Source organism: Palaemon carinicauda, chromosome 3 (assembly GCF_036898095.1).
Source record: "Palaemon carinicauda isolate YSFRI2023 chromosome 3, ASM3689809v2, whole genome shotgun sequence".
Taxonomy (NCBI): domain Eukaryota; kingdom Metazoa; phylum Arthropoda; class Malacostraca; order Decapoda; family Palaemonidae; genus Palaemon; species Palaemon carinicauda.
Genome location: NC_090727.1, coordinates 147,642,705 through 147,663,798, shown reverse-complemented (window position 1 = coordinate 147,663,798; position 21,094 = coordinate 147,642,705). Strand labels below are relative to the sequence as shown.

The 21,094-nt window shown below is 37.4% G+C and overlaps 1 protein-coding gene across 8 annotated transcripts in view; it reads left to right on the top strand.

The window, feature by feature from the left end:
• Cbs (Cystathionine beta-synthase) overlaps window positions 1–21,094 on the top strand; it is a 250,765-nt gene that overhangs the window by 205,943 nt on the left and 23,728 nt on the right. For all 8 annotated transcript variants that reach the window (XM_068370850.1, XM_068370848.1, XM_068370846.1 and 5 more), the window contains exons 9-11: window positions 5,742–5,925; window positions 10,748–10,882; window positions 11,658–11,851. In XM_068370850.1, the coding sequence (XP_068226951.1) occupies window positions 5,742–5,925; window positions 10,748–10,882; window positions 11,658–11,851 (513 nt within the window). The remainder of the gene's footprint in view (window positions 1–5,741; window positions 5,926–10,747; window positions 10,883–11,657; window positions 11,852–21,094) is intronic.

Genomic DNA, 21,094 nt, shown 5'->3' with positions numbered 1-21,094 from the left:
TGCGTCCCCGCGCTGCTATGGTTGTTGCCAGCTCACAGACTGGGCAACAGTTCCATGACGTTGTGTCCGGCTCAGTCACGCATGCACCCGTGCGACCGGACTCAGCTATCCAGCCGTTACCCACTCCGTTGCCGCTTCCTCATCAATACTCGGATGAGGGACTTTCTGATGATGATGGTGCTGCACACGTAGATGAACCGCATTCAGAACTGGACGAGCCTAAGTCTACGCAACCCTCTTTGGACTTTAGGAAAGTTTTGGCCCTGTTCAAAGAGATGTTTCCGGACCAGTTTGTGTCTGTGGCTCCGCGTTCTCCTCCGTCAGAGTTTGTGTTAGGCATGCCGTCAACCACCCCTGCCTTTACTAGACTCGTCCTCGCACGCTCGTCCAAGAGAGCTTTGCGGGTGATAGGAGAATGGCTGCAGTCCAAAAAGAGTTTAGGGAAGACAGCTTTTACGTTTCCCCCTGCTAGACTCTCTTCTAGATCGAGCGTCTGGTATGCCACGGGAGAAGTTCTCGGCTTGGGGGTTCCTGCCTCTGCCCAGGGCGACTTCTCAAGTCTTGTAGACTCTCCCCGCCGCCTAGCCATGAGACGCTCAAAAATATGTTGGTCATCTTCGGACCTGGACCACCTTTTGAAAGGTATCTATAGAGCCTTCGAGGTTTTTAACTTCCTAGACTGGTGTCTAGGAGCTCTTAGTAGAAAGATCTCTCCGATGGAGAAGGAGACTTCCTTGCTCATTATGTCCTGCATGGACAAGGCCGTACGTGATGGGTCTAATGAGCTTGCTGCATCTTTCGTGTCCGGAGTCCTTAAGAAGCGTGAAAACCTATGCTCATTCCTTTCAGCTGGAGTTACACCATGCCAGAGATCCGAACTTCTGTTTGCTCCTCTTTCCAAGTGCCTTTTTCCAGAGGACCTGATTAAGGAGATTGCCGCTTCTTTGATACAGAAGGATACTCACGATCTTGTTGCGTCCTCTGCTCGCAAAGCCACCCCTTTGCCTACCTTGTCAGCTAGACCAAGGATGGACACTCCAGCGTCCCGTTTTATTCCGCCCTTTCGTGGCAGAGCCTCCAGCAGAGGAGGTGCTCGTGCCGAAGGCAGACGTGGAAAGAAGAAAGGAACCAAGTCCTTTAAGGGCAGAGTCTGACTGCCAGCTTCTTCAGACAGCAGTGGGAGCCAGACTCAAGAACTTCTGGCAGACCTGGGAAAAGAGAGGCGCAGATGCACAATCTGTGAAGTTGCTCAGAGAGGGGTACAAGATCCCGTTTGTACGAAAACCCCCTCTAGCAACGTCTCCCATCGATCTCTCCCCCAGGTACAGAGAGGAAGACAAGAGACGAGCATTGAAACAGGAAGTGTCTCTCTTACTAGAGAAGGGAGCGGTAGTCAAAGTCCTGGACCATCAAACCCCAGGATTCTACAACCATCTCTTCTTGGTGTCAAAGAAGACAGGAGGGTGGAGGCCGGTGCTAGACGTCAGTGCGCTGAATGTCTTTGTCACAAAGCAGACGTTCTCCATGGAGACCACAAAGTCGGTACTAGCAGCGGTCAGAAGGGAAGACTGGATGGTCTCGTTAGACCTAAGGGACGCCTACTTCCACGTCCCCATCCACCCGGACTCCCAACCTTTTCTAAGATTCGTTTTCGAAAAGGTTGTCTACCAGTTTCAAGCCCTGTGCTTTGGCCTAAGCACAGCTCCTCTTGTGTTTACGAGGCTGATGAGGAATGTAGCCAAATTCCTTCATTTAGCGGACATCCGAGCCTCCCTCTATTTGGACGACTGGCTTCTCAGAGCTTCTTCCAGTCGTCGCTGTCTGAAGGATCTAAAGTGGACTCTAGATCTGACCAAGGAATTGGGTCTCCTTGTCAATATGGAAAAGTCACAAGTGGTCCCATCCCAAGCTATTGTATATTTAGGGATGGAGATTCACAGTCTAGCTTTTCGGCCCCCAGAACAAGCCAAGCCCAGTTATGCATCCAGAACATGCTGAAGAAGGAACGATGTTCAGTCAGGAAGTGGATGAGTCTGATAGGGACGCTATCATCCCTGGAACAGTTCGTGTCATTAGGAAGACTACACCTCCGTCCTCTTCAATATCACCTAGCATTTCACTGGAAAAAGGACAAGACGCTAGAAGCGGTCTCGATCCCCGTTTCCGAGAAGATGAAGTCTTGCCTGACATGGTGGAAGGACAGTATCAGCCTCAGAGAGGGTCTGCCCCTGGCTGTTCAGACTCCCAACCACGTTCTCTTCTCGGACGCACCGGACGTAGGCTGGGGCGCGACATTAGACGGTCGGGAATGCTCGGGAATATGGAACTCGAGTCAAAGGACAATGCATATCAACTGCAAGGAGCTACTGGCAGTACATCTGGCCTTGAAAAGCTTCAAGTCTCTCCTTCAAGGCAAAGTGGTGGAGGTGAACTCGGACAACACCACGGCTTTGGCGTACATCTCCAAGCAAGGAGGGACCCACTCACTGACGTTGTACGAGATCGCAAGGGACCTCCTCACCTGGTCAAAAGGTCTAAACATTTCGCTAGTAACGAGGTTCATCCAAGGCAACTTGAATGTCATGGCAGATTGTCTCAGTCGGAAGGGACAAATCATTCCAACAGAATGGACCCTCCACAAGGATGTATGCAAGAGACTTTGGGCCACCTGGGGCCAGCCAACCATAGATCTCTTCGCAACCTCGATGACCAAGAGGCTCCCAATATATTGCTCACCAATCCCGGACCCAGCAGCAGTTCATATAGATGCCTTTCTACTGGATTGGTCACATCTAGACCTATATGCATTCCCTCCGTTCAAGATTGTTAACAAGGTACTGCAGAAGTTCGCCTCTCACGAAGGGACAAGGTTGACGCTAGTTGCTCCCCTCTGGCCCGCGAGAGAATGGTTCACCGAGGTACTTCGATAGTAGACGTTCCCAGAACTCTTCCTCTAAGGGTGGACCTTCTACGTCAGCCACACGTAAAGAAGGTACACCAAGGCCTCCACGCTCTTCGTCTGACTGCCTTCAGACTATCGAAAGACTCTCGAGAGCTAGAGGCTTTTCGAAGGAGGCAGCCAGAGCGATTGCTAGAGCGAGGAGAACATCCACCCTTAGAGTCTACCAATCGAAGTGGGAAGTCTTCCGAAACTGGTGCAAGTCAGTATCTGTATCCTCGACCAGTACCTCTGTAACCCAAATAGCTGACTTCCTCTTATACCTGAGGAAAGAACGATCTCTTTCAGCTCCCACTATCAAGGGTTACAGAAGCATGTTGGCATCAGTCTTCCGTCACAGAGGCTTAGATCTGTCCAACAATAAAGATCTACAGGACCTCCTTAAGTCTTTTGAGACCACGAAGGAGCGTCATTTGGTTACACCTGGTTGGAATTTAGACGTGGTACTAAGATTCCTCATGTCAGACAGGTTCGAGCCGCTACAATCAGCCTCCCTAAAAGATCTCACCTTAAAGACTCTTTTTCCTGGTATGCTTAGCCACTGCTAAAAGAGTCAGTGAGATTCATGCCTTCAGCAAGAACATCGGATTTTCATCTGAAACGGCTACATGTTCTCTACAACTTGGTTTTCTAGCCAAAAACGAGCTGCCTTCTCGACCTTGGCCGAAATCGTTCGATATTCCAAGCTTATCGAATATGGTTGGAAATGAACTAGAAAGAGTCTTATGCCCTGTGAGAGCTCTTAAGTTCTATTTAAAACGAACTAAACCTTTACGAGGCCTGTCTGAAGCTTTATGGTGTTCAGTTAAGAAACCATCTTTGCCTATGTCAAAGAATGCTTTATCCTATTTTATCAGACTGTTAATACGAGAAGCTCATTCCCATCTGAGTGAGGAAGACCAAGCTTTGCTGAAGGTAAGGACACACGAAGTTAGAGCTGTCGCAACTTCCGTGGCCTTTAAACAAAATAGATCTCTGCGAAGTATAATGGACGCAACTTATTGGAGAAGCAAGTCAGTGTTCGCGTCTTTTTATCTTAAGGATGTCCAGTCTCTTTACGAGGACTGCTACACTCTGGGACCATTCGTAGCAGCGAGTGCAGTAGTGGGTGAGGGCTCAACCACTACAATTCCCTAATTCCATAACCTTTTTAATCTTTCTCTTGAAATGTTTTTATTGTTGTTTTTGGGTTGTCCGGAAGGCTAAGAAGCCTTTCGCATCCTGGTTGATTTGGCGGGTGGTCAAAGTCATTTCTTGAGAAGCGCCTAGATTAGGGGTTTTGATGAGGTTCTGTTGTATGGGTTGCAACCCTTGATACTTCAGATCCTAGGGGTCGATCAGCATCCTAAGAGGATCGCGAGGCTCCGTAAGGAAGACGTACTTAAAAAGGCAGAGTAATTGTTCAAGTCGACTTCCTTACCAGGTACCTATTTATTTTGTTTTTGTTATTTTGATAACTTCTAAAATGAAATAAAAATTCTTAGCTCATAATAATGTAAACATATTTTGCTGGTCTCTACCCACCCCCCTGGGTGTGAATCAGCTATTATAATCACCGGCTAAGTTAAATATTGAAAAATGTTATTTTGATAATAAAATAAATTTTTGAATATACTTACCCGGTGATTATAAATTAAAGGACCCTCCCTTCCTCCCCAATAGAGACGCAGTGGGACGAGGAGAAAATTGAGTTCTTTGTTTACATTGAGTACTGGGTATCTGGACGACAGATGGCGCTGTTGGGCACACCCGCAACCTGTGTAGCGATCGCTGGCGAATTTTACCTTAGAGTTTTCTGTCGAGCAACAGAGTTGCAGCTATTATAATCACCAGGTAAGTATATTCAAAAATTTATTTTATTATCAAAATAACATTTTTACAATTAAAATTTGCTTGGTTTCTTGGAAGTTTTTATTTGCATAGTTTATTTTGGGAACTTGACTGCTATAACCATCTTGCCCCATTGTTCATGCTTAAATAAAGGAAATATGATTCTAACTTTAACCTGTTTATGTATGTAGTGTCTCAAGAATTCACAGGGTTTTCCTCACTTAATTAGATAGTATAAAGTTTTTTCCATACATTTTTTCTAAATAGAAATATAAATTCTTCCTCTACTTTGTTTACTGTTAGAGAGAGAGTTGCATTTTTTAAATGTTGTTAACTTGTATTTAAGTGTGAGGTATCCCCATAATATTTTTGCTCCTTAGGTCCTACAGAATAGTTTAAATGTTAGCTTCATTTTATTGTTCATCATAGCTAATTAGTCACCACAATCCAGACAGTGAAGATGATTTAGTTCAGATTTAGGAATTTCAGTACAGTATGTATAAAAGCTAGGTGAAATGTTTCTAGGTATAGCAGTAACAAATATAAGATTCTTTAATTCTTCATTGCTGATATTAATAAATATTTTATGTGAGTGATAGTTTCTCCCAGTGTGTACAGTATAAACCTAAATTGATTATTTGTGAAAATATTGTCCTCATGAGAATAGTATTACTGTACTATATTACTAAATTTCTTCAAGTTTAATGCAATATTTATATTTTTTTATCAATTTTTTCTTATTAATCATCTTTTGGAAGCAAGGCTCAAATTTTAGCTTAAAGCTAGAGAGGATCCTTGTGGTATATAGTTATGATTTCTCCTTCAATCAAAAACTGTTCAGTATAGTTTCTCTGTATTAAGAATGGGAAATAACAATATGATTTGAGTCTTCCAAACCATACTATAGAAATACTTACAGTAGATGTTATTGGAGTTGTGTGCACTTTTTCAGGTGGTAGTTGTGGTGCTGCCATGCATGCTGCTATGGAAGCAGCCGCAGATCTTGAAGCCGGACAACGATGTGTGGTACTCTTACCTGACTCTGTGCGTAATTATATGTCAAAACATCTATCGGACAAGTGGATGGAGGAAAGGGAGTTCATTAAAGAAAGTGAAGAGGAACAGAATAAATATTGGTAAGAGACACTTTCATGAGCATCAAATTTTATTATAATTTAATTCATATAACAGGAAACTGGGTAATTGTACTTTTAAGTTTCTAAGTTTCCAGCCACCCATTGAGATACTACCTCTAGAGAGTAATAGGGTCCATTGACTGACCAGACAGTACTACATTGGATCCTTCCCTCTGGTTACAGTTAATTTTCCTTTTTCCTACATATACACTGAATAGTCTGTTATATTATTTACATATTCTTCTCTGTCCTCACACACCAGACAACACTGAAATTACCAAGCAATTCTTCTTCTTTCAAGGGGCTAACTACTGCATTGTAATTGTTCAGTGACCACTCTCCTCTTGGTAAGGGTAGAAGAGACTCTTTAGCTATGGTAAGCAGCTCTTTTAGGAGAAGGACACTCCAAAATCAAACCATTGTTCTCTAGTCTTGGGTAGTGCAATAGCCTCTGTACCGTGGTCTTCCACTGTCTTGGATTAGAGTTCTCTTGCTTGAGGGTACACTCGGGCACACTATTCTATCTTGTTTCTCTTCCTCTGGTTTTGTGAAAGTTTTTATAGTTTATATAGGAAATATTTATTCTAGTGTTGTTATACATACATACATACATATACCAAGGCACTTCCCCCAATTTTGGGGGGTAGCCGACATCAACAAAGAAACAAAAACAAAAAGGGGACCTCTACTCTCTACGTTCCTCCCAGCCTAACAAGGGACTCAACCGAGTTCAGCTGGTACTGCTAGGGTGTCACAGCCCACCCTCCCACATTATCCACCACAGATGAAGCTTCATATTGCTGAATCCCCTACTGCTGCTACCTCCGCGGTCATCTAAGGCATCGGAGGCAGCAGCAGGGCCTACCGGAACTGCGTCACAATCGCTCGCCATTCATTCCTATTTCTAGCACGCTCTCTTGCCTCGCTCACATCTATCCTCCTATCACCCAGAGCTTCCTTCACTCCATCCATCCACCCAAACCTTGGCCTTCCTTTCGTACTTCTCCCATCAACTCTTGCATTCATCACCTTCTTTAGTAGACAGCCATTTTCCATTCTCTCAACATGGCCAAACCACCTCAACACATTCATATCCACTCTAGCTGCTAATTCATTTCTTACACCCGTTCTCACCCTCACCACTTCGTTCCTAACCCTATCTACTCGAGATACACCAGCCATACTCCTTAGACACTTCATCTCAAACACATTCAATTTCTGTCTCTCCATCACTTTCATTCCCCACCACTCCTATCCATACATCACAGTTGGTACAATCACTTTCTCATATAGAACTCTCTTTACATTCATGCCCAACCCTCTATTTTTTACTACTCCCTTAACTACCCCCAACACTTTACAACCTTCATTCACTCTCTGACGTACATCTGCTTCCACTCCACCATTTGCTGCAACAACAGACCCCAAGTACTTAAACTGATCCACCTCCTCAAGTAACTCTCCATTCAACATGACATTCAACCTTGCACCACCTTCCCTTCTCGTACATCTCATAACCTTACTCTTACCCACATTAACTCTCAACTTCCTTCTCTCACACACTCTTCCAAATTCTGTCACGTTATCCCTGCGTGTCGTAAGAGGCGACTAAAAGGGACGGGACGAGGGGGCTAGGAACCTCCTCTCCTGTATCTACATCCTGTGAGACATCAACAAAGAGATGGAGCTAATGTTGTTAGTTCTTAAAATATTTTATTTTTCCTTGTTTCCTTTCTTTGCTGGACTATTTTCCCTGTTGGAGCGTCTGGGCTTATAGCATCCTGCTTTTCCAACTAGGTTTGTAGCTTTGCTAATAATTATAATAATAATAATAATAATAATTAAGATTTTGTCATGAATTTCCACCATTTGAAGGGCTTAGAAAATTTTAGTCCTAAAAACATTATCTCTGTAAATTATTTTTTTTTTCCTTTTGAACAGTTACTGAATTGATTGGTAAACTTCAAACAACAGGTACAGATTCTTTATTGACAGAACTCTTAGCTTTGTTCCAATCATAGTAGACATTCCTTTGTCTTTGAAAAGGAATATTGGTAGAGTATCTTTAGTACCCATAGCAGACAGTCTAGACATTTTCAGAAACCCTTTGTTTCAGAGAATACAGTGTATAATCTCCATTTATCTAGATATAGCATGTATGGTTTTGGATAAATCACCTTTAAGAGAGGTTCATTATGCATATACTAAGCTTTGTATAGCAACATTATTGGACACTCCGACAGCAAGTGTTACAGGTCTATGAAATATTCCTTCTATGGTCAGGAAGGACCTATTAACATCATCTTGCCATTTTTATAAATCTTGAACATGTTTAACACCTGTTGAACCATTGCAAAATGTGGAAATGATAATAAGTAAAGATTTTTATTTCACAAGAAAAAGACTAAATTATCTTGCTAACATCTCAGTGTATAAAGTATAAATATAATAAAGCATTGGACGTACTGTAATTACTTTTTGGAGAGGTGAGAGATATAGAGATTAGGGAACCAGGTTACCATCTTAGTTTATGCCCAGCAAATTCTAGGTGTCTAAAAGATCAGCTTGAAAAGTAGAAGAATCATATTATATCTGTTAAAGGGTAAAGTAAATACAGAATTAAGGCCCTTTAATAATAACTTTGATATGGTAGATACCGTGACAAGTGCATTAAAGCCCATAGTTACCAATTGAGTTATGTTATGGTTTGATTTTGGTAGGTTATGCTTGAAATAATACTCCAAACCGAAAATTAAATAGATTTCGTAACTAGTACAAAAGAAGTTATTGACCTCAAAATCTGAACATAACAAAAACCTAACCACATAGGCTATAGCAAAAACAAAGCCTGAAGAGAAAGAAGCATCATCTTCCCTCTATAATCAACAAGCCTATCCTTTTCAGTTTAAATACATCCTTCTAAAACATAAGAAATACAGTACCTGCAAAGGAAAATATAAATTAATGCAATAGACATATATACAGCGTATTAAATAGGCATAGCGATGTACTCAAAGGAGGAAATTATAAAAAATATTTATAACAAACTGCAAAGACTTAGAGACAAAGGAAAACTAAAATAACTGCCATTCTTTGTAACAGTGATAACAATATATACATATCCACAATGAAAAGTAGGAATTGAGGTTTTGAAAAGGTACTTTAATCCTAAAAACTCATATTTCCTGCTTGTATGTTAGTGCTGTACCTATTAGGAGGCGCTTGGACAAAAGGCATAGCCTAAGTAATGTCACCTCCCAAATAAAAGCAATGTAATATTTGCTAATTGAACTTTTTCTCGGAGTAACTGAAGATCTTCAATGAATACAAATTATTTACTATGTTATTCACAACTTTATTATAACCACTCGTGATGATAAAAATGCACTCGTGTTAGAATTTACCAAACTAAATTAATCCAGTGATGAGCTATAGGTCGAGCTTGCAAGCGAACTGGAGATGTGGTAGTCTTCCGACAGTTAAAGTACGAAATTACTTTGAATAACTCTGGTTTTGTTCTAAAGATTATTGAATTTTGGACAATGGCAATAGGTGTGTAATAGTTTTCTCGTGTTTAGGAAAACTGTATGATGTTTTGGTTGTCAGTTTTAATACAATACTAAAGAAACGAGTTTTGCTTTATTAAAAGTACAGCAAGAAAAGTTACTGAACATTGCATAATCAAGACAAACATTTAATATTAATGATGTTTATTAGGCGAGATATATCAAGTGATTTGAATGAAGGGAATGATAAAACAGACTATACTGGATATAAAACAAAAGCCCGGTACTATAAAAAGCTGTCAAAACAAACTATGGTGCTTAACATTGGAAAGTGTGAAGATGGAGCTTCGGACATGACAAAATAAATCCACGATTGATAAAAAAGGTCGAGAGCACCACAAAAAAATTCAACACTTAAGAGTCCAAAAAGAAGGATGTAGTTCAGATGGCGCTCGCGTCGTGGCGTGGGTGGTGTGGCGCTGGGGGTTGGCTAGGGCCTTTGTATCGGCCCATCCCTTTGACGAAGGAATTAACTAAATGGAAGACAACCTGTGAATAGTGGATTTCACGCGCCTTTGCTTTATACACGACACCCAAAAGGTGCTCGCGCGAGGGTTGTAACCTCAGCATTCCATGCTTTTATCTTTCTCTGGTATAATTGGAAGGTTTTATCAGAAAAGATATATAAGAAGGACTCTTTTCACCGGCCGCCACAGGTCTCTCCCCAGAAATAGATTTTTCCTTCGTCAAAATCCCTTTTATTTGAAAATTGCTTTATATCTTGTCTATCTCCATCACTTAGCCACCTTCAAAAGAGTTGGGTAGCCAGCAAGGATTCAAATAAACTGAATTTTGATAATAAAATCTATTAGTTCAATGCTTACATTGTAGTCATCAATGTCTTTCATGGAAATAAATGAAATTTTAATAATGAAAGCTATTATTTCAATGCTTACCTTGTAGTCATCTATTTCCTTCTTTTCTTGCCACATTTTAATGATGTCAAGAGATTTTTATGTAATGTAAAGACCTATGTCAACTCAACATTGTATGAAGTTCTAGGTACTCTCTCTATTAGGGGTTAGGGTTTCACCCTGTAGACGTTGCTTTGGGATGACAATGTACTTCCATGAAATATGTATAGGGAAGGTAGAGAGAGAAAGAGAGATATTTCATTTTTTATTTAGAATACTTTAAGCAGTCGCTCGATGATATTAGCCGGATGACTACAAGATAAGTATGGAAGTAAATTCTTATTATTAAAGTAAATTTTTTTTCAAGAAATTATAGTAAATATATGATTACAATTCTTTCAGGTGGTCTGGAGTGAGAGTATCAACCCTTCCTCTCCCTGCTCCTTTGACAGTATTACCAACTATTGCTTGTCAAGATGCCATTGCTATCATGCAACGGGAGGGATATGACCAGTTGCCAGTTGTAGATCAAGAAGGGTAAGTAGTTTGACAGGTTTAAAGTACACTTAATGATACTGCTACACTGCATTCATAAAGTATGAGTGGTTATGTTTAGAAAAATTAAGTAAATTGGTTGTGATACATAATGGTTAAGAAAGAATTAGGCTCTCCAGTAGTGCTTTCAGACATTTTTTTATTACATTCCTTGTTATTTTGTGCGTTTTCATAAATGACGTCACTAACATGGACTAAATAAATATTTAGAGATACAGTCTGTTTGGTATGATCTATTTTATTTCACTAACTCCAATAAAATTGTAGTTTTAAAAATTTTGTTTATTACCGTAGTAAATACTGTACAGATTTACTCATTATTCTTGAAAAATATTGAACATCTTGCCATAAATTGACGGGATTAGATTATGCATGAAATGTTTGTTAATTATTGTAACATTGACATTGTTTTTATCTCATTCTCATTCTATAGAAATAATAATTACTAGACATAATCTCTAAGTAAAGCATTTAACTTGGTAGCTTAGGTGAGACTAGCAACCTTAATTTCATTCACAACCTCTTAAGTTTCATAAGTACTGCCAACTATTTACGATATATCACAAGGTACTGGCTCTAAAATTCATTAAGACCTCTCATGTCAACTTAATGTCGCTAAACTGTGGAATGAAACCTAAACATACATTATAGCTGTAATCTAATAAATTTTTGACGTATAAATTTTTACTTAAACTTTAAATTTTTAATATGATACTCCACCACAGTGTTGATTCTTCATTCCATGAATTTATTTCAGAATTATTCAAGGAGTTGTGACCTTAGGATCTTTAATGGCTAAGATGGTGTCTGGCAAAATTGAAGGTTCTAGTCCAGTTCAACAGTCGCTATATTCCCAGTTCCGTAAAATCAAGCTCAACACTACTCTTGGCAAACTCTCGCGCATCTTAGATCGGGATCACTTTGCCCTTGTTGTTCATACGCAACGTTTATGTGAGTTTACTGTTGAGGTTTTTTAGTATTCATAATTTTACAGTTTGTTTCAGGCTTTGCTGGATTTTTGTTTTGATGGAAATTTATAATATTCACCTGGTAGGCCTATTCCTCGGTAAAATTACAGAATAGTACAGCAAATGGTTTAGAGAGACTAAGTCTGTTACCTAATGTATTTTCTGGTATTTTGAATGAATTCGATAATGTTTTGTGGCAGAAATCCATAGTTTTTGAGTTATGGTGGGTCAACTACCATAAACAAAAACCTTTGCATTTGGTGTCACCTTCAGTAAGGTTTGAAATGCATTGAAATATACCATATACCAGTCTTATTTTATGTTACTTATATTATGTTGTTTAAACTTTTCTGCCAGTCATTGTCTTATAAAAACCAGTATTCTTAAAAACAAGTTATCATAATCAATAGAAGTAACAGTAAGGAAACGTGATGAAAACACTAGAGCTTTTGTTTGCCTGACCCTACGGATGCATACAAAACGGGATTTTTCAATCTCATTTTTTGTAGAGCTGTATGTAACCGTGTTCATCGTACTAAGTAAATCTCTATACTGTACTTAAATGAGCATATTTAGCCATATGTTGGTATGCCAAATGAACACTATTTAATTATATATTAGCTTTTGCTCGCTTCATTCGTGATTTAATATTATTTCATTATTACAGTGTTCTGGTAAGAGGATATGTTTCATTATGAGCATCATCACACAATGTGTAGAAATTGGTCACACGGTGCCCATGCCCCACCCACGCTGTGATCACTAGATTTTTACCCAGTTTTGTTTTGCATTAGCTTGCAACTCCCTCTGGCTCAAAGCAAAACTTTTCCACTCTCCTTACAGCACTCATAGAAACATTATCTCAAAACTTTGAAACTCTTCTTTGTACATCTGTGACAGTGTGTTCTTTGACGAGTTGCGATCACTATTGTTCATGATAGGCATTTTGTGGGGCATTATAAAGCCAACAATACAGTATCAGGACAATGGTCCCCAAGATGGTTAAGAAAGGCAGTAATAGACCAATTCTGGTCACAAGGGGAATGGTCCGCTGATCTGTGGCTTCTGTTTTTAGAGCGTCCAAGAAGGTTGCGGTACACACCAATCTGGTCAGACACTCAATTCTAAGGTCATTCATCAAAATCCATTCATACTTAATCTAGCTACATGGAGACTATTCATTGCATTATCAGAACATGGAGTCTTTGCAGCCTTGTAGATTGTCCTTAATATGTTCTAAAAGACACTGGTATTATTATTTTTAATAGTGCCAATTGAAGAATGTATCAATTAATAGAAATAGGCTAGGATAATATAGGTAAAAATTTATACATAGACCTTTTATGAAAAAAATTTTCAGTCTTAGCTTTTAAGGGATATAGATGAATACTAAATTCTGTACTCAAATATCTAGGATTAAATCTATCCATCCCAATTATTATAAAGGATGTCTTTAGGACGTTTAGAATTAAAAAGGCCTCCAGTAATCAGGTTTATTTTTTGGCATTTGGATGTGGGTTTACACTATTTAAAAGGTTCCACTTTTGAAATGTTAGAAAATCTTTCACATATGAATTTCACAGCTAAAACACTTTTCTTATTAGCATTGGCTTCAGATAAACATATAATAATCTGTAAACACTATCCTTTAAGGTATGCTTTGGAAGCATAAGATGAATTTGTCTCTTTAGCCTTCCTTCAGAGCAAGTATAAATCCTGTGAGGATCGGATGACACACTTTGGCATCATCCCAGTGCTTGGCTTAATGCCTAAATCCCATATTCAATTCAACTTTGGCATCATCCTTTCATGTAACCACAAGTACTATGTTGAATATATATTCAGCTTTCTAATGCAATTTTCCGGTTCTTTTTATCTCTTTTCCTTTGTTAGTTACCGTACGCTATGAAACGTTTAAATAGGTTAGCACATGCCATTGCTTACTGGCCAAAAATCATAAGCCCGACAAATTTTGTCATGACTGGGATCACGAGAGTCCATCACAAATTTTTCATTTCCTCTTTGGAAATAAATGTAAGTATTGCATCAGAAAACAAAATATTTCTTTGTCAAAATGTAAGTATTACATCAGAAAAAATATTTCTTTGTCCAGTAAGAGCTGCTTACTAATATTTGGACAACTATGGAAATTAATTTGATATGGGGTATTAGAATACTAGTTTGTTCTCTATCCAATAATACATATCATTTCTAGTTAAAAGTTTGGTCACCAGAACTTTCAAAGAATTAGATCCAAATTTTATAAAAGGTATGAGGATTAAGGTGCAGGATATTAGGAATACACCTACAGTGCATTTACTTTTTACAGAAATCTTTCTTCGAAAATGATTTTAGAGGGAGCTCAATGGTGTAGCAATATGGTGTTTGCTCGAAGTTATCTTGATGAAACCTGTTTTTTTTTTCTCTAGGTACTATACTGGCTACTGACAATGTGTTTTTTTAACTTTTAGAGTTTGGCTATTTTATTATTTTCCTTTTCCTAATTTTTTTCAAATATCTTTGTTACCAGTAATCTCGACCAGTTGAGTCTTGAGTTTTGATTATTTTATACAGTTTTTTTTTCTCTCTTCCTTTACTGGCATTCAACCTCCATCAGAGTGTGGGAGTCAGCAATATGAACATTAGAGAAGGGTTGTAGAAATGAACAAAATTTTGTAAATAGAATTTGTTATTTCTATACTCACCTGATGTTCATATACATGCCCAACCTCCTCCCCACTGACTTGTGGTATTTAGAAGACAAGGAGTAGTTTGACTTCCAAACAGAGATAGCATAGGTCCCGGTGCTTCGCTTCTTACCATTAACCATTAGAGCGTCTCATTGCTTTACTAGAGGTGTTAGGTTATTGAAAGGAAACAAATTGGGAATTTTTTAATATAAATTTTTCAAGTGAATGTTAATAAACTGAGCTTCTAGAGAAGAAGCACTATAAACATCAAGGAAGTATAGGAATAGAAACTTCTTATTAAAATTCTATTTATTGCCAAGCATGAACATGGTATGCTTGCAGCATACCTGCTAAAATTTTGGAATCATACTACAATATTCACGATTGGTAAAGTAACAATTCTGAATAAAAAAGAAGATATCAAATCATTTAACATTATGACACAGATGCCAATGTGTTCTTAATGTCAAAACATTTCTGCGTATCTAGATTGATGAGAAGCAGTTAGCAGGGATACAATTACCAAAAACATTATTTGTGTAAAAGCAATGATATTGGAACTACATGAGGGGTAGCATCAAGAGAATTTGGAGGAGATTTCATCTGAGGTGAAGGAACATTGTGACAAACCTCTATTCAAATGAGGATGTGATGATAAAAATGTGGAAAACCCTGCAAGGTTTTGTAGAAACACCTCACCCAGACAAGGCTCTAACAGTATGAGTAGCAAGTCTATTTACCAACAATATAAGAATGCAGAGAAGATTTCATCTGAGGAGGTGAATGAATAGAGGGCCAAACCTCTCACTTCAAGTGAATTTAGGGAGATGTTAAAGAGTGTGAGAAACCCTGCAAGATTTTGTAGAAACACATCACCCAGATAAGGCTTTGGCGGGGCGAGCAGCGAATCTATTTACTGATAGTGCACTATCTTCTTTTCATGCCATTTCAAAGAAAAAAAAAACAGTCATCTCTAGATAGGTTCCACCTATTGCTAACATGTCCAACTAATATACTAACTAAAAACATGCCTTGGGACTTGACCTCTTATTTCAGATGGTTCAACTAAGGTTATTGGTTTATCTTGTAATTATCCACATATTTGTATTAATTCTTGATTATCAGTACGCTCCCTTTATATTAGCTTAAACTTATGTATTGCTTGTTCATCATTTATTTTCTCACAATCAAAGGACCCTCTTTCTTCCTTTACATGGTATGATTGGTTAATATAAAATTCACTATACAGTATGCAATATTTATTATTATTGTTACTGTACACATCTGGGAGCATATGTCGATGACTTTTCATACATTTACAAAAGGCAACTTAAGGTTGAGCTGTATATTGAATGTATATACAATTTTGTAAATATAAATTAGAGGTAGAATCATTTGAGTATTTAAGGAACTATGATCTCCAATACAGGGTCATTAGAATTAAAGTTCAGTGAAAGGTTGAAAAAAAGCAAATCAGACAATGGCTAGGTTAGGTAAAATTTGGAAATCAAATTGCCTGAAATTACATATAAAAATCAGACTATATATCAGTTTAGTGAGATCCGTTTTCCTGTATGGACATGAGTCGTGGTATGGCAATGAAACAATCTCCAACAGATTTAGTAGATTTGAGAACAAAGCCCTCAGAAGAAAATTGGGAGTTAAATGGCAGGACAGGATTAGAAATAAAACTATGAGAGATTACTTGAGTGCTATATGTGGATGAGATCATGTTGAGATGTAGATGGAGATGGTTTGGGCATGATTTCGCACTCTGCAAGAGAGATTAGTTCACTAAACGTTTAACGGGCCTCCACAAGGCACTAGAAAAGTTGAAAATCCCAGGCCTACATGGCTGAGAACTATGAAGCGTGAAGTAGGAGATGATGAGTGGAGAAGTTTGAGATAGAGACGACTGGCAAAATCTAACCAAGGCCCTTTGCATCAATAGGCATAGGAGAAGATGATGATGATGATGAAATTAGAGAGTATGTGAAAGACATTTTAGAATACACATCTGAAATAGAATCTGGGCCTAATACTAAACTAAGAGAAAAAAAGAAGTTGAATGGTGGGTGGTCCAGTATTGTCTAAGGCTTGGTGAGAGTTGTATTTTACTAAAATTACTGTATACTATATAGACAAAGGTTCAGAAGAGATGCTCTGTTTTTTGTTTCTAAAAGATATCTTGTATTACATTAGTAAAATTAAGACTTTTTGAAGAGGCTTAGCCTACACTAGACCTTATTTGAATGTAGTATATAACCATAGACTACGGTAAAATACACATGTTCTACAAGTAATAATCATATACTGTATACATTCAATCTACAACCTCACCTTAACTTTACATTGGCAAATGCAAGAAAAAAATTCCCTATTACAGAATGTCAACTATTCATTCCAAATATGAAGACAGCATTGATGATGGGTTGAAAATTAAAGTAAACAAAGCAGCAGATAATTAATGCATTATGTACTAGTGCCATCTTTTGTAAATGCACCCTACCAAAGAGAGCAAATGCTCACATTAATTCAGCTGATGTTCTGGTCTCCCCTTTGTTGTTTTGATTGCCAGAAGTGATTCATAGATCATGAAAGAGTGAGCTAAAGTACATTAATCTTGATCAAAGGACATGAAAAGAAATTAGATGAATTTGTACAGTATATTATTGGGCGTTTTTGTATTTAATGGTATCGCTATATTAGTTGTTATTGGAGTTTTGAATACAATGAGGGTCTCAGCTTTGTTCCAAAACTTACTATTTTAAATGGAATTTTTCCAATTTAATAAACAGTCCAAAAGTCGACTTGGCGTTGACAAGACATGCACCCCAGATTGTCAGGTTTTTGGTTTGGTCTGGAATTATTCAAGTGGTTTAAAGATATCTTTTCCAGGATTTGTTAGCAATTGCTACATTTTTGTGCATAGGAATTTTATTTTGAGTGATCATGATCCGCATTCTCTCTGTCTCGTGCTAGGGACATTTTTATTTTCCTATCTAGAAAAACTTAGGAGGAGTGCAAGGGCCTCATTGTTCCTCCGTGGGAAGTATGTCCCAGGGTTATTATTATTATTATTATTATTATTATTATTATTATTATTATTATTATTATTATTATTGCTACTACTACTAGTTAACTCCAACTGGAAAAAATAGCAGTGAGGAAAGGAAATTATAAATTGATAAATTATATTAGGAGAAATGAATAGAAAATGTAAAATCTCTCAAGATCAGTAACAATGTTGAAATTATCTGCCATATATAAACTATAAAAAAAGACATGTCATCCTGTTCAGCATAAAAACATACGCTGCAAGTTTGAACTAGTGAAGTTTCACTGATTCAACTGCCTGATCAGGTTAAAGTTCAAACTTACTTTTAGTTAAGGGAAAATCTAGAAAAGACTAGTCTAGATGAATATATAGAGAATGATGATGATAATACCTTTGACTTTGCAACAGTTTGAACGAATAGTTTTGATAGTCATGAATGTATAAAGAATTTATCTTCATTAGCTTCTTTTTTTGGAACTCAGAAGACCAATTAGTGTTCGATTAAGGGTAATTTTTCAAGCTTAACCTGACTTGGTATGTAGTATGCTCTTTTCTGAAGAAAGGAATGTCATAATGCTGTGCCATAACTTTTGTCTAATTCTCTTTCAACTTTTCTATATTAATGTAATACTGTTTAGTTCATATCTTCTGGGGATATACCGTATGTATTAGTGATTTAGTATGTGCTACACTTGTAGCTTTTTCTTATTATGTAGCTCTTAGGTAATCAAGGTTAATACATGTTCTCCTTTAAACAGAACACTGAGAAATCTAAGTAAGCCTTTCCAACACAGTATAGTATTTGAAAGTTCATTGAGACCATAAGTCATTAAAACAGTTTTAGAATTTAGATTTTGCCTTTGTACTGATATGCAATTAAGGGATTTGATTTAATATTCTAGCCAAGGCTGTTTATTAAAGGAAATTCAGTGTACATACTTCACATTCACCAGATCTGTTTTAGGTCTTCTTGAAGTTGAACCCTTTCTTATGTATATTTTGATATTTGGAAAGCTTGATGCCAGAATTTTTTTACATTACATTTTATCATGAAAGGTGAACTTGTCTTAGTAAGGATAATATTTTGAGCATATTGCATAACAACTTGTAATTTATCTTTTTCACTAATGCACATGGAGCAGGTCTAGGATCTTCCGGTAAGATTTCAGTCACATTTGTATATAATTTATATTCTTGCTTCAATTTTTATTTAGCAATAATATTAGATGAAATATTGATATTTTTTTCTCTAAAGGTTATGGTTGAGGATAAATATATTGTGTAATAGCCATAACTTGGAAACGTCTTTTGTAGCTCATAACTACAGACACAGCTTTCAGTGTTTGCTTGGCCTTAAAGCTACATTATCCTCTTATAACTGTTTTTGTTTGTTCCTTTTGGCTGCAACTTCCTATTCTAAATATATTCTAAAAAAAAGCCCTTAAAGGAATAGGAAAATATTAGTACATTAATCAATATTGCTGCAATGGCCTATTTTTGCTGAGCTTTATCCAGGTACAATTTTGATCCTAGAAATCCTAGAAGTATACCAAAAATTATATTTTTTTGTATAAATTCTCTCTCTCTCTCTCTCTCTCTCTCTCTCTCTCTCTCTCTCTCTCTCTCTCTCTCTCTCTCTCTCTCTCTCTCTCTCTCTGTGCGTGTTTTCATCTTTCAATGTAATTATTGCTTACTGCCTGTACAGTATTGGATATTACATACAAATTCTCATGATAAAAATATTTCATTCTTGGTTCATATTATCAAAGTCCTTAGAAGCGATCAGATCAACAGTATCTGATAATTTTGTGAATATAATATAGTACCTCTTTTAAAACATAATTTACCTGCAAACCTAACAGTAGTAGTTTGTCTACCAAAACCGAATTTTAATATAAAGTTTTTCATTTTTATACTCGCCTTACGTTCATATTGCTTCTACTTGAAGATGTGTTGACAGTTAGTGTTACTTTGTAACTGAACTCTATTTTACTAGAAACAAAATGTAATTTTAGGATTATCTAAAACTCCAGATTCATCAACCATTTAAGACTTACTCTCAATATGTAGTATACTGTATGTCTTTTCATCATACAGCTTACATCTCTCTGACCTATCACCACCTTTACTCCCCAAAAAGTGTTCTGGGCACATACTGTAGGGTCTAACATTTAGTGTAAAAAATAAATGGTTCTGAAATAAGGTTGAGAGATAAAATCAACTTTCCACCCTCAAATTCTCATTGCATGAGGTTACCTGAAATCTATTAAGATGGTTATATATTCCCTAGTATGCCTTTTACGAAGGATTTGGAGCATGTGATGCCCTTCTTACTATTTCCAATGCTATACAGAAATTCCTTGGTTATGGTCAGGAAGTTCATATGATTGACCTTGTTTGTAGTGCTGCCTTTGACTGTGTTAATCATGTGGCTCTTCATTTCATTCTCAAACAGATGGTAGTAGGTGGTTCTTTTCTTAGCATCTTTATTGAATTTTTAATTAATAGATTCCGAAGTAAAGTTTTTGATGGGCACCATAGTGACTATAGGCATGTAATATCGGGTCTTCATATGGGTAGTGTTTGTGGCTCTTTTTTTTCCATACTATATGCGCTTGGTATGTGGTTCGGCATAGAAAACAAGGTTGTTTCATATGCATGTAATGCTACAGTACTTGTTTTTGCATCAATTCCATCTCCCCGATGCAAACCTATGGCTGCTGAATCCCTTAACAGAGATCTAGCTAAAATTAGTGTGTGTTGCAAATTATGGAGCATTAAGTTGAACCCTAACAAAACTTATAAGTAGGTTGAGAAAAGTGGATCCTCAATATCCAGTTCTTTTTATTGATAATGTTTCTTTAACTATATACAACTCCTTAAATGTTTTAGATGTGATTCCTTATTGCAATTTACTTTTGAGAAGTACATTCAATCTGTTTCTTCTTAAATTGCACAAAAAATTTACTTATTGAGAATGGCTTCCTGAGATTTTGGGTGATCAATCTATTCCAAAGAAATTTTTAAATTCTTTCATTCAACCTTAATTCAGGTATTGTTCTTCTGTCAGGTTTTCAACTGTTGACTCGCATCTTAATTTGTCGGTCAAAAACTTGAACTCTATTAAGTTGTTATTCCTGATCTGGATATAGATTTTTTGTAATTTTGACCATCCTTTGCATTCAGATATTCCCAGACTGTACCATCCTGGATGTGTTACTAGGTATGCAGTTAATTCTAACAGTCTTGCCTTCTCCATCATAAGACTCAATACTACTCAGTATTGTAGAAGTTTTATTCCAGCTGTGACTAGATTGTGGAATGATCTTCCTAATCTCACAGTTGAAGCAATGGAATGTCAGAAGTTCAAACTTGCTGCAAATGTTGAACAGGTTGACATGTCTCTTTACAAAGTTCTATTTTGACATTGAAGCAGGGTACGTACCTGAGAGATGGTCAACATCCGGAACTTGTCGCA